At 49.6% G+C, this 12,951-nt stretch overlaps 1 protein-coding gene across 1 annotated transcript; it reads left to right on the forward strand.

Annotated features, from left to right (window-relative positions):
- Positions 1-3,625: 3,625 nt before the first annotated feature.
- On the forward strand, positions 3,626-6,490 carry LOC133360338 (potassium voltage-gated channel subfamily A member 1-like). Its single transcript, XM_061579008.1, has one exon. It carries the CDS (start codon positions 3,883-3,885, stop codon positions 5,734-5,736), a length of 1,854 nt encoding a protein of 617 aa, XP_061434992.1. The 5' UTR covers positions 3,626-3,882; the 3' UTR covers positions 5,737-6,490.
- The last annotated feature ends 6,461 nt before the right edge of the window (positions 6,491-12,951 follow it).

The following is a 12,951-nucleotide window of genomic DNA, read 5'->3' on the forward strand; positions in this document are numbered from 1 at the left end:
AAGCAGCCGTCCTCAGGTGAAGAATGAAACACCACCAAGCTTGGTGCGTATATTTAAGCTGGGTTGGAGGGGTGGAAGAAGAGCGCCTTGACAAAAGAATTTGCATATCAAGAGGAATTTAGCATATTTATGGAGTTTGAAAGTCATTATGCAGGATTAGCAGCATCAAAGGGAGGGGATGGGGGTAGCATTAACATTGTTCGCCGGTGGGGTCTTTTTTTCCCCTCCCCAAAAATATTTTATTATTATTAATATTGAGCGAGACTATTCAGCTCCCACAGCACCGCAGGGGATATGAATTTGGGGGTTTAGACACCAGCACAAAGCACACGTGAGGGATTTCAGCGCAATGAAAACCTGTCTTAAACCGCACGTTTCAATAAATCGTTTCAATAAATCGTTTCAATAAATCGTTTCAATAAACTGTAACAAACCTGACTCTTTGATTCTTTCGGTAAAGTCACGAAGATAGGAAATTAAGAGATCACGACGTTTCGATCGCGACCGTCTTTACCGAAAGAACCAAAGAGTATGGATCCCTGCAGTCACGAAAGCTTCAAACGAGATCGCAACAAACCCTGCTCCCTTGGCTGCAGGAGAAGGCAAAGCAAGGGAGGGCGAGTGCCTAAATGACCTCACGGATGCTCTTGAGAAGCGATGCCCACTGGAGGAGCAGTACTGAAAGGGGTTCGACGTTTGGTGGGGAGCTCCATCCCTGCCGTTGAGTTTTTGCGCTTAAGATGCTCTAAAACGGGGTTTAGTAGTAGGTTTTTACCCTTTCATCTGGTACAAAAACTGACACCTTTATACAAGGCATCATGTTTGCAATAACCACAACACAAGTAGTCAAAATGCAAACAAAAAGAAACAACTCTGATGATGATGATATGCACTGACCTTGAAGTTGATTGGTCCACACCCGAGACAGCTTTCCTTAGAGCCAAGTCTCCATTGGTGTTGGACCAGATTACACCAAAAGGCGTACAACTCAAAAACAGTGCACTATATCAGAGTATTGAGAGCTCGGGGTAAGCATGACTACTTGTGTTGTGGTTATTGCAAACATGATGCCTTGTATAAAGGTGTCAGTTTTGTACCAGTTTAAAGGGTAAAAACCTACTACTCTATTTTGCCACTGGTAAAGGAGATGTCTCATAGTGTAAAAACGGGGTTTGTTTCGTTGTTCTTGCATCATGCAGCCCTATGAAGAATGCCCCAAACATCACCTACGATATGATTTATTTTAAGGCCGCGGTGTTAATGACAAAGGTGTTAATTGGTTGTTTTGTTAAATGTGCACCACTGCCAATGCATCATGACACTGTGTAACAAACTTTTTTTTAAATTTTTGTTCCTGGGTAGTAAGTGTTATTTCCTAATTGCTTATGCCTCAAAAGTGCAGAAAACGACTATTATTCCCCACAAACTTTGCTTTTGTGACCAGGACAGTGATATTTAGAAATTCTCCTATTTTCAATGACAAAACGGGCGAATTTGTGTATTTTCGTTCACATAAAGTCAGAAAAAAACTACATATGAATCAAAATTAGCAAAGCGACGAATCCTAAATATATTAGAATCATCATCAAACAATCCATCTGCTTGAATAAATTATGTGTCGATGCTGCAGCATTGACAGGCAATGCACAAGCACACTCATCAACAACAAGTAGCCCTTAAAAAAGAACGTACATCATTATTAAACACAGTTGGCGAGGACTATTCTGCCTGCTTCTCATCCAGTGAGGATGAGCGGGATATTGATCCCACTCACCCGGTTCGGATTATGGGATATGTATCCCACTGAGAAGCATATCCCACTCATCCGGTTAGGGTGAGCGGTTGGGGTGAGCGGGATATGTACCCCCCCGCTCCACCTCCTCCCTTGGGCATCATGGTGGCTATGAGACGTTAACTACCTCGCCTGGTATACAGGAGGCCGTGGGTTCGATCCCCGACCCTGATGCCCGCTGCTGTATATTTGGAGTTTGCGTCTCTCATCATCATCATCATCATCACGGTGGCTAGGAGATATTATCTACCTCGCCTGGTGTACAGGAAGTCGTGGGTTCGATCCCCGACCCTGACGCCCGCTGCTGTATATTTGGAGTTTGCGTCTCTCATCATCATCACGGTGGCTAGGAGATGTTAACTACCTCGCCTGGTACACAGGAGGTCGTGGGTTCGATCCCCGACCCTGACGCCTGCTGCTGTATATTTGGAGTTTGCGTCTCTCATCATCATCACGGTGGCTAGGAGATGTTAACTACCTCGCCTGGTACACAGGAGGTCGTGGGTTCGATCCCCGACCCTGACGCCTGCTGCTGTATATTTGGAGTTTGCGTCTCTCATCATCATCACGGTGGCTAGGAGATGTTAACTACCTCGCCTGATATACAGGAGGCCGTGGGTTCGATCCCCGACCCTGATGCCCGCTGCTGTAGTATATTTGGAGTTTGCGTCTCTCATCATCATCACGGTGGCTATGAGACGTTAACTACCTCGCCTGGTATACAGGAGGTCGTGGATTTGATCACGACCCTGATGCCTGCTGCTGTATATTTGGAGTTTGTGTCTCTCATCATCATCACGGTGGCTATGAGACGTTAACTACCTCGCCTGGTATACAATAGGTCGTGGGTTCGATCCCCAACCCTGACGCCTGCTGCTGTATATTTGGAGCTTGCGGTGTCTCTCTCTCTCTCTCCCCGTAGTCACGTGGATTTTTCTCCGGGTCCTCCGGTTTTTCCCTTCCACATTTAGAACCGACGTCACCACGCGTTTAAGAGGATTTTGTCCGCTGCCTTTAAATGCCACGCGATTTGCCACTTCGTTGGGCTACCATCCGTGTCCGGGTCGCTTCTCTGAAAGAGAGGGCAGTATATAGCTCGGTGGTGGTGCCTTACCTGGCAACGTGAAATATAGTTTTTAGTTTCTAGTTGAGTAACACTCTCGGATGGAATGATTCACACGGTGTCCAAGCGACTGACCCGACCGTGGTCGCCTTCCAGACTTCGCCGTCCAAAAACCCGCGCCGACGTTTCGCTTGCGATGCTTTGAGCTTGGTCAGGGAGAGCTACACGAATTCCACTGACCCCCCCCCAGCCACCCCAAGCCCCCTGCATGTGGAAACCCTGATACATTCCACGCTATATTTTTGTAAGCAGGAGGCTCAGGGTTGCAAGAACACCCCTCTGGCTTCTGGTTCGTGCCAGTCGTCTTACTTTTCCTTGTGGCACTGGATGAACACGGTCATTGATGCCAGGGTTATTTTTAATGAACGCATGCCTGCCTACCTTCTCCGTCCCCCCCCCCCCTCCTCTCTCCCTCTCCCCTCTCTCTGTATCATGTTCGTTTCTGCCTGCGATGAGATCGGTGGTTGCGGGGACACACACACACACACGAAGACACGGCTTGTAGACGACAGGGCGCTTGCGTGCCAAGGGGCTACACGGCCTTGTTTGCGACAGAAGTGGAGAAGCGGCGTGTTGCCGTCTTTTTCGCGGATTTTTGTTTTCACAAGTGGAAAGGTGGTGGGTGGGTGGGGGGGGGGGGGGCAAGGAATAAATAAGTGCACCCCCACCGAGCCTTTTTGAGAAACCCGAATGGATGTAAATGAGACGCTGGAACACGTGTGTGCTGTTGGACCGAACTCGGGGTGTTAAGTCAGCCGCTACCGTGTGAGTCTCAGTGTGCCCAGAGTGCTCTCGACGCTCTGAGCGGGAGCAGACGGTGAACCTGCAGTCAACGCCTCCTGCCGCCGTGCCTCGTTCATCATCGACACGTCTTTCAATTTCAATTTCGCGTCCCAAAATCAACTTGCGCGAGGCAGGAGAGTTCGCCGGCCGCCGCCGCCGCCGTCGCCGCCGTTATCGATCCAGGATGGAATCGGCCGTCTCCGGATCTCATGGACATCGCCACCACCACCACCACCACCACCTCCCGCGCACCGCACAGGCGCTTTTCGTCGGCACGGCCCGCATGACCGGCCTCAAGGACCAGCGCGTCGCCGCCGCGTCCGCCCTCGCCGCGCCGTCCCCCGCGTCCAGCAGCAGCCACAGCAGCAGCGGCAGCAGCGGCGGCGACGACGACGGTGAAGACAAAAGGGACGACAGCAACGAGAAACGGAAGAGGCGGACGGGCGCAGGCAGGAGAAAGCAGAGGAAAGAAAGCCTGGAATCGACCGAGTCCATGGGCATTCGGGCGGAGGGGTCCGGATCTCTACCGCCCAAGGGTATCATCGGCGTTCTCGTCGAAGAGGACACGGAGGCTCGACTCGGCGACGCGGAGGCGTGCGGACGGGGGGCGGGAGAGGGACCGGGCGAGCAGCACGATGACATGGAGCGAGTGGTGTTCAACGTGTCCGGGCTGCGCTTCGAGACGCAGCTGGGCACGTTGGCGCAGTTCCCCAACACGCTGCTGGGCGACGCGGAGCGGCGGTCGCACTACTACGACCCGCTGCGCAACGAGTACTTCTTCGATCGCAACCGGCCCAGCTTCGACGCCATCCTCTACTATTACCAGTCGGGCGGCAGGCTGCGGCGGCCGGCGAGCGTCCCCTTCGATATCTTCTCCGAGGAGATCAAGTTCTACGAGCTAGGCGACGAGGCGATGGTGCGCTACCGTGAGGACGAGGGCTACGCGAAGGAGGAGGAGAGGCCGATGCCGGCGAACGAGTTCCAGCGCCACGTGTGGCTCCTCTTCGAGTACCCCGAGAGTTCGGGGCCAGCGCGCGGCATCGCCATCGTGTCGGTGCTCGTCATCGTCATCTCCATCATCATCTTCTGCGTCGAGACGCTGCCCATGTTCCGGGAGGAGAGGGAGAACGCCTCGTTCGCCGTGCCATTCGTCAACGGCACTGAGGCGGAGGACGAGGCCTCCGGCAGCTCGTTCGCGGACCCATTCTTCATCATCGAGACCGTCTGCATCGTGTGGTTCAGCTTCGAGCTCACGGTGCGCTTTCTCGCAAGTCCCAGCAAGCCGGCCTTCTTCAAGGACATCATGAACATCATTGACATCGTGGCCATCGTGCCCTACTTCATCACCCTGGGCACCGAGTTGGCGGAGCAGGAGGGCAACGGGCAGCAGACGATGTCGCTCGCGATCTTCAGGGTAGTCCGCCTCGTGCGCGTCTTCAGGATCTTCAAGCTGTCGCGACACTCCAAGGGGCTGCAGATCCTGGGCCAGACCCTGAGCGCCTCCATGCGTGAGCTGGGCCTCCTCATCTTCTTCCTCTTCATCGGCGTCATCCTCTTCTCGAGCGCCGTCTACTTCGCCGAGTCAGACGAGTCCGAAACGGACTTCACGAGCATCCCGCACGCGTTCTGGTGGGCCGTTGTCACGATGACCACGGTGGGCTACGGCGACATGTGGCCCAAGACCGTGGGGGGGAAGATCGTGGGCTCGCTGTGCGCCATCGCGGGCGTGCTCACGATCGCGCTGCCGGTGCCCGTGATCGTCTCCAACTTCAACTACTTCTACCACCGCGAGATGGACAGCGAGGACCAGGCCCACTACTCGCACGTGTCCAGCCTCAACACCAATGACGACGGAGGAGGTGGAGGAGGAGGCGGCGGAGGAGGCGATGAAGAAGTTCTCAAGCAAATGTCCACGGAGGTCAACCCGCAGAGCGGCAGGGGCGACGGGGCTGACGTGGTGGCAATCCTCAAGGAGGTGGATTCTGGACAAGTCCCCAATAACCTTTCTGAGCGGACGGGGCTAGGACCCATTGCCTAGTGCCCGCCAAGTCACATCTTCATCGCAGAGGAGCTTTCGCACGTGCGGCAAACGGCGCCGACGATGTGCTTGGCGCATAAAAATAGACTCGAGCGAAACTGTGGACACGAAGATGCAGCGCCATGCGAGAAGTCATCTGTAATGAGCAAAGGGCGATCATGGAAAACGTTAGTTCCGAGTTAAAGCTGCAAAGCCAGGAGGCGCAAAAGAAGCTGCTATAATCGTGGATTATTGTATTATTCGCAGTTCGATCAACCAAACCAATGGTATTCACATACATCCTACTCATAGTTCTTATGGCTCTAATGAGTCCAAATTTGTCAATATTTTAGATCTGAATTTTTTTCTATATAAGCATGCAAGCTTGTGCTCACAGACATTTTTTTCAGATTTTTTTTTATTTGTACCCGCTAACGACTTGGGTTCACAATGAAGATATATCCTTGAGAACTACGTGGGCAGGTTTCTTAGGGCTGCTATGCATGTATCAACAGTTTTTAAATGAAGCTGACAACGAAAACTTGAGCTCAATCGTGAACTTAAACGACTTGCTGGCGGTAATGCAGATGGAGCGTGCCAAAAGGATTGACGGTCGATCATCGAATGAAACGCAAAGGAAACAACAGCAAGAATCGGAGGTATAATTCCAATTCCGTGCATCAAGCTGTGAGTAAATCAACGAGTCGGGAGCACTGAGACGGTGTCTTGAGCTGAGAAATACATTTCCTGAACGGTGGCATCAACAGAACGACGCGCGGGGGGGGGGGGGGGATATTTGATGATAATAATTTCAGATGTTTGGGCTGAAGATGCTTTGCACGTGCGTGGGTGGCGGCAGTGTGTTCAGATATCCACCAATTCCTCAGTTCCTCGTTGTTTGATGTTGGACAGCTATTGCGGCAAGTGCCACGGCGGGGGAATCGGCAGTCGTTGTGCATGTGAGTTGAATTTCTTTCGCACCGTACGTAGCCAACCATGATAATTTGAGGTGCGGGGGAAGGACAACAAACGAGATTTAAAAGAGAATATCTCCCGGTGACTGCCGAACATCGGAAGAGCATTGCAGATGGACGCAGAAGCGCATCTGAAAGCGCCGTGCGAAGCGGTGACCGTCTTTTTTCGATGGCTCAGCCAAAGGCCGCTTGCTGCTGCGAGGATGACTTGAGTTCGCGTGATTACTGCTCATGTGGACAAGGCGAGGCCTCCATTACTGACACTGTTCAGATTCGTTACCTTTTTCTTTTGTACAAAATGCCCGTTTTGTTCGTAGAATGCAATAGCCCAAAGATAGCAATATCCCACGCGAGGAAGTAGTAACGCATTGGGCACGTTTCGTTTACGTTACAACCATAATTGGCTGTGTCGGGTGGTGGCGGATTAGCGACACATTTCTATTCACGCGATCTCGCCCAAAGAGAAACGTTTTGTCGTGGACAGCCACTCGTACAGCCATTTGTGTCAATCCGCTGCTGAGCGACGGCCTGCCCATGCCACGTGGATCATGGGGGATTAATTGACCAACGATTTGTCCACGTGGTACGCGTGGGGGGCACTTGGGAGGGATGTGGGCACGTGGGGGTGGCCGATATTTGCTCCTCGAGAGTAACCCAAGCTGAGCATGTTTGCTGCTATGAGGCTGGCCCCTATCATCCACTCATCTTCATCACATTATGCCGCCCACCCCCCCTCCCTCCCTTCCTTAACCTCCTTACGTTCCTGTCTTAAAGCCTCAAACTTCTTCTCCACTGTCCATTCCTCCTCCTCTTCCTTCCCCCCTCCACTGTTCCCCTACCCTCACCCCTATTGAACCTCTACATCTTGATCACCCGTTTCTCGTCCGCTGCACGACCCTGCCGTCGATATTGTTTGTTTGTATATACCGTCTGTGTTAAATTATGTTAAGCGCCTTCAAGGCGCTCTATAAATAAAGCACAAGATCATCAACACCGTGATCGGATATGCAGTATTGTATTGCCGTACGCAAGGATAGAATCGAATCGTCGTGAGAAACGTGTGAGTTTACAGAGGGCCTCGCCGCGTTATAGAAGGATGAGGCCCCAACCTGCAAGTTGAGGCCTGCGCCTCATGGCATGCCTGCTGGGCAGTGCGAACAAGAAGTAATATTTTTAAAAAAAACTTTTTTAAAAAACACGCTTTAATGAAATGTACCGTACGAGTAATGGAAGAACTCCACGACTCCAGGAAGTGGGCCCGAAGCTTGCCACAACTTAAGGGACTGTGGTGATTTACAGACAACGTCAGTTGAGCGCGGACAATTAGAGCCAAGCCGAAACAGAACATATACAAAAGATTGTTTACAAATATTTTTTTATTTGTAATGATAGAATATAGTATTGTCATCAGTATGACATAAGTATACCAAATTTGCAGTCGATAACACATTGGGAAGTGTGTTAAAATTGAGTTACAAGATTTGAGGATACAACAACAACAGACAGAGTGAGTTAATAGAAAGCGTGTAATAAAACATAACATATAAAAAAGATGGTTTAAAAATATGTTTTTTATTTGTAATGATAGAATATAGTATTGTCATCAGTATGACATAAGTATACCAAATTTGCAGTCGATAACACATTGGGAAGTGGGTTAAAATTGAGTTACAAGATTTGAGGATACAACAACGACAACAACAACAGACAGAGTGAGTTAATAGAAAGCGTGTAATAATAAAAAGACTCCACCACGTGACAGCAAGATGATGCCTCCTGCAAGGGGGTTAGGCCGCCTAGCTCACGGCAGATCTGCGAGCGGTGCCAATGAAAAGAGTCCACCGGGTTATAGCAGAAGGATGTTAGGCCGTCACCTCATTGACGACAGATCTGAGGGTAGTGCCAACACAAAACGCCCAGCGCGTTCCACTGCATTGTAGCAGGAGGCCTCTTCGACCGCGTTATAGCAGGAGCAGGCCTCCTCCTACGAAGTCAGGCCGCCACCCTCACGACATAACTGCGGGCAGTGCCGACACAAATAGTCCACCACGCACCACCGCCTTATAGCAGGAGGCTTCCTGCTGGGTTAGGATGCCGTCTCATTGACTCCAGACCTGAGGGCAGTGGCAACACAGAGTGTCCATCGCGTTATAGATGGAGGAGGAGGAGGTCTACTCCTACAAGGCGAGGCTGTCGCCTCACGGACAGGGCTGAGGGCAGTGCCAACTCAGGGTGTCCACCGCCTTATAGATGGAGGAGGAGTAGGCCTACTCCTACAAGATGAGGCTGTCGCCTCACGGACAGGCTTGAGGGCAGTGGCAACTCAGAGTGTCCACCACGTTATAGATGGAGGAGTAGGCCTACTCCTGCAAGATGAGGCTGTCGCCTCACGGACAGGCCTGAGGGCAGTGCCAACACAGAGATTCCACCACGTTATAGATGGAGGAGTAGGCCTACTCCTATAAGATGAGGCCATTGACGGCCTTCTGGACATGCCTAAGAGCAGTGCCAACTCAGAGTGTCCACCACGTTATAGATGGAGGAGGTCTACTCCTACAAGGCGAGGCTGTTGCCTCACGGACAGGCCTGAGGGTAGTGCCAACACAGAGTGTCTACCGCGTTATAGATGGAGGTCTACTCCTACAAGATGAGGCCATTGACGGCCTCACAGACAGGCCTGAGGGCAGTGCCAACACAGAGTGTCCACCGCATTATAGATGGAGGAGTAGGCCTACTCCTACAAGATTTAGGCTGTTGCCTCACGGACAGGCCTGAGGGCAGTGCCAACACAGAGATTCCACCGCCTTGTAACAGGAGGCCTATTCATGCAAGGCGTAGGCTGTCGCCTCAAGGACAGGCCTGATAAACCGGCCATTGGGGCCCCGCTCTCTGCCCGGACAGAGAGGGAAGAGGCCCTGGCGAGCAAAACGAAGTCGCCCTCCACTGTCGAGGAGTGATTTGACCCTTTGGCTCTGAATTATTATCGCGGGGCTGGATGGGTGGGTGGTGGTGGTTGGCGTGTTTGTGCATGTGCTTTAGTGTGTTGTTGTTTTACTGGGCCATTGAAAAGCGAGCCACATCACCCCCCCCACCCCCCGTTTGGTCTGCCTCTCCTGCTGTCTGGTCACGCATGCGCTTGTCACTTTGCGATACTTATGTGAACACAATATCAGTGCTGGTGGTGGGTGCTGCTGCTGCTGCTGTGTGTATGTTGAAGTTATTCCGCACCGCCGTACGTAGTCCAACCGTCGATAATCGGAGGTGCGGACGAAGGGCATTAAACTGAAAGCAAAAAAAAAGGCAGTCGTCAAGAAATTAATTCTAGATTTGAAGCTTTCGTGACTGGAAGGAATCATACTCTTAGGTTTTTTTCGGTAAAGTCACGTAGGTAAAAAATAAAATTAATAAAAATAATAATAGAAATAAAATAAAATAATAAATCACAACTTTGATTTACTGATTTATTATTTTATTTTATTTCTATTATTACTTTAATTTTAATTTTATGTTTTACCTACGTGACTTTACCGAAAAAAACCTAAGAGTATGTCAAGAAATTAGTTTGTCAATCTGGGACTGCAGTGATTCTTGGCCTGGGGTGCATCACACACCCACTGGGGGAGCCAGATGCCCTTGCTGGGGATGCGAGACGTGGCCAGATTTTATTTTGTTTAGAAGGTAAATCGTCGAAAACACAAATTAAGCACGGGGCAACGTAAGGAGCAACTTAAGTTGGTTTCATCAAACCCGCTGTGCAGCTATTAACATTGTCGCATCTTATTCTTGGTTCTTTCGGTAAAGCCACGTAGAAGGGAAATAATAAATAATATTAATATAAAACAATAAAAATTCTCACGACGTTTCGACTGCAACACAAGCAGCAATCATCAGTCGAAACGTCGTGAGAATTTTTATTATTTTATATTCATATTATTTTATTATTTCCCTTCTACGTGACTTTACTGAAAGAACCAAGAATATGAATCCCTGCAGTCGCGAAAGCTTTAAATCAAAATTTAAATTGTCGCATCTGTTTCAACGACTGACAAACCATTGGGGTGCAATGCTGCAGTGAAGGGTCAAGAACCACTCATCGAGATGATCTAAAATTGCACAGCTCCAAGTGGCTTCCTGGTATCGGAAGGGAAGAGAGCGTTCCAGACGGCCGCGGAAGCAACGCGTCCTAAAAGCGCCGCGCGTCTATGCGGTTGGCCCACCACCGTCTTTGCTGCGTTGGCAGTGGCACAACTAACAATATGTCAGCACCCTCGTCAATAGTAACACTGTGTGTGTGGCTTTAAAAGGGGGGGCAATGTATATCAAATCGACGACGAATTTGAGTCAATGGCCATTTCTTCTGAGCTCATAACAAGTATAACCCGTAAAAACAAAGTTTTTCACTATAAATCCTTTATATGCGTGGCGGCTAGAGTCTTCTCGTCCTCTGGCTTGGGATGGCTGCCACCTATGGGTCAGATGATTGTCTGCCAGTATTAAGCAATTGGTAATTAAATATTTAATTTGCTTTCCCTAAACAGTGTAAAATTTTGGAAAGTTTTTTTCACGAACATTAATTGTCTCGCACAACGAGTCTGTGTGCAAAATGTCAGCTCGATTGGATCACGGGAAGTGGGTTAAAAAACGACCGAAATATTTGCACGGTCGTAAGCAAGCAAGCAAGCACGCAAGCACGCAAGCAAGCAAGCAAGCGAACTTAATATAAAGGATTTAACAAGTATAACCCGTAAAAACAAAGTTTTTCACTATAAATCCTTTATATGCGTGGCGGCGAGAGTCCTCTCGTCCTCTGGCTTGAGATGGCTGCCACCTATGGGTCAGATGATTGTCTGCCAGTATTAAGCAATTGGTAATTAAATATTTAATTTGCTTTCCCTAAACAGTGTAAAATTTTGGAAAGTTTTTTTCACGAACATTAATTGTTCTCGCACAACGAGTCTGTGTGCAAAATGTCAGCTCGATTGGATCACGGGAAGTGGGTTTAAAAAACGACCGAAAGATGTGCACGGTCGTAAGCAAGCAAGCAAGCACGCAAGCACGCAAGCAAGCGAACTTAATATAAAAGATTTTAAAAAATGAGCCATTGCCCGAAACGTTGCCCGCTATATACGTTACCACGCGGCACAGCATATTGCTATTGACGAATGCGCTGAGTTTTGTCCGTTAATTTTACTTTGCTGGGATGCCCACACTACTGCTGCTACCACCACTCCCGTAGTGCGGGCTTCCGCGACCCTCGCAAACAAACAACCTGAACCCAACGAGCACCACTCTCAGTGTGGGTTCGCCTCGACATCGTCTCAGAGTCCACACACCTGCATTGTTTGTTGTTGCTGTATTCCAATTAAATGGACACAAGGGTTTTTTGGGAGTGGCGGGCTGCGGGAAGAGAGCGAGAATAAGTATAACCAGTAAAAACAAAGTTTTTCACTATAAATCCTTTATATGCGTGGCGGCTAGAGTCCTCTCGTCCTCTGGCTTGAGATGGCTGCCACCTATGGGTCAGATGATTGTCTGCCAGTATTAAGCAATTGGTAATAAAATATTTTATTTGTTTTCCCTAAACAGTGTAAAGTTTTGGGGAAAAAAAATTCACGAACATTAATTGTCTCGCACAACGAGTCTGTGTGCAAAATGTCAGCTCGATTGGATCACGGGAAGTGGGTTAAAAACGACCGAAAGATTTGCACGGTCGTAAGCAAGCAAGCGAACTTAATATAAAGGATTTAAAAAGAAATAACGGAGACCCTGGCAAAGAGTAACCCTGCAACTTCAAGATCTTGATTGGCTTACTTGTGAGCCAAACTGACATTGAGTTTTGACGCGAGGTGCCAAGTTGGATCGGGTCGCGACTGCGATGGACTTTCGGGTTGAATTCAACTTTACGACCGATGATGATGATGCCGATGATGATGATAACAATGATGATGATGATGATAACAGCAGCAACGTCAAAGGTAGTCAGCTATTGTTGCGAATGGAGAGACGACTTGAAGACTCGGCTGGCTGTCCCCTTCCAAAGGGAATTCTGGCCACTCCAAGAGGCCAGCCGAAAAAAAAATGGTTGCCGCTAGCGCACATCACTCGCTCGCTCGCTCTCAAAGTGCACTCGCACGGACAAACGACACGAACGAAAAATTAAAAAAACACAAAAAACCTCAACGCAATTCATCGGCGACACTGCGTCTGAAGTGTCGCACGAAGACAAGTCTACAGTGGGCGACGTTTCAGGCAATGGCCCTCC

The sequence above is a fragment of the Lethenteron reissneri genome, chromosome 68 (assembly GCF_015708825.2).
Source record: "Lethenteron reissneri isolate LAM-NWPU_2019-01 chromosome 68, ASM1570882v1, whole genome shotgun sequence".
NCBI lineage: Eukaryota > Metazoa > Chordata > Hyperoartia > Petromyzontiformes > Petromyzontidae > Lethenteron > Lethenteron reissneri.

Excerpts from the sequence above, each read along its gene's own strand:
- LOC133360338 (XM_061579008.1), top strand. The coding sequence starts at position 3,883 with ATGGAATCGGCCGTCTCCGGATCTCATGGACATCGCCACCACCACCAC.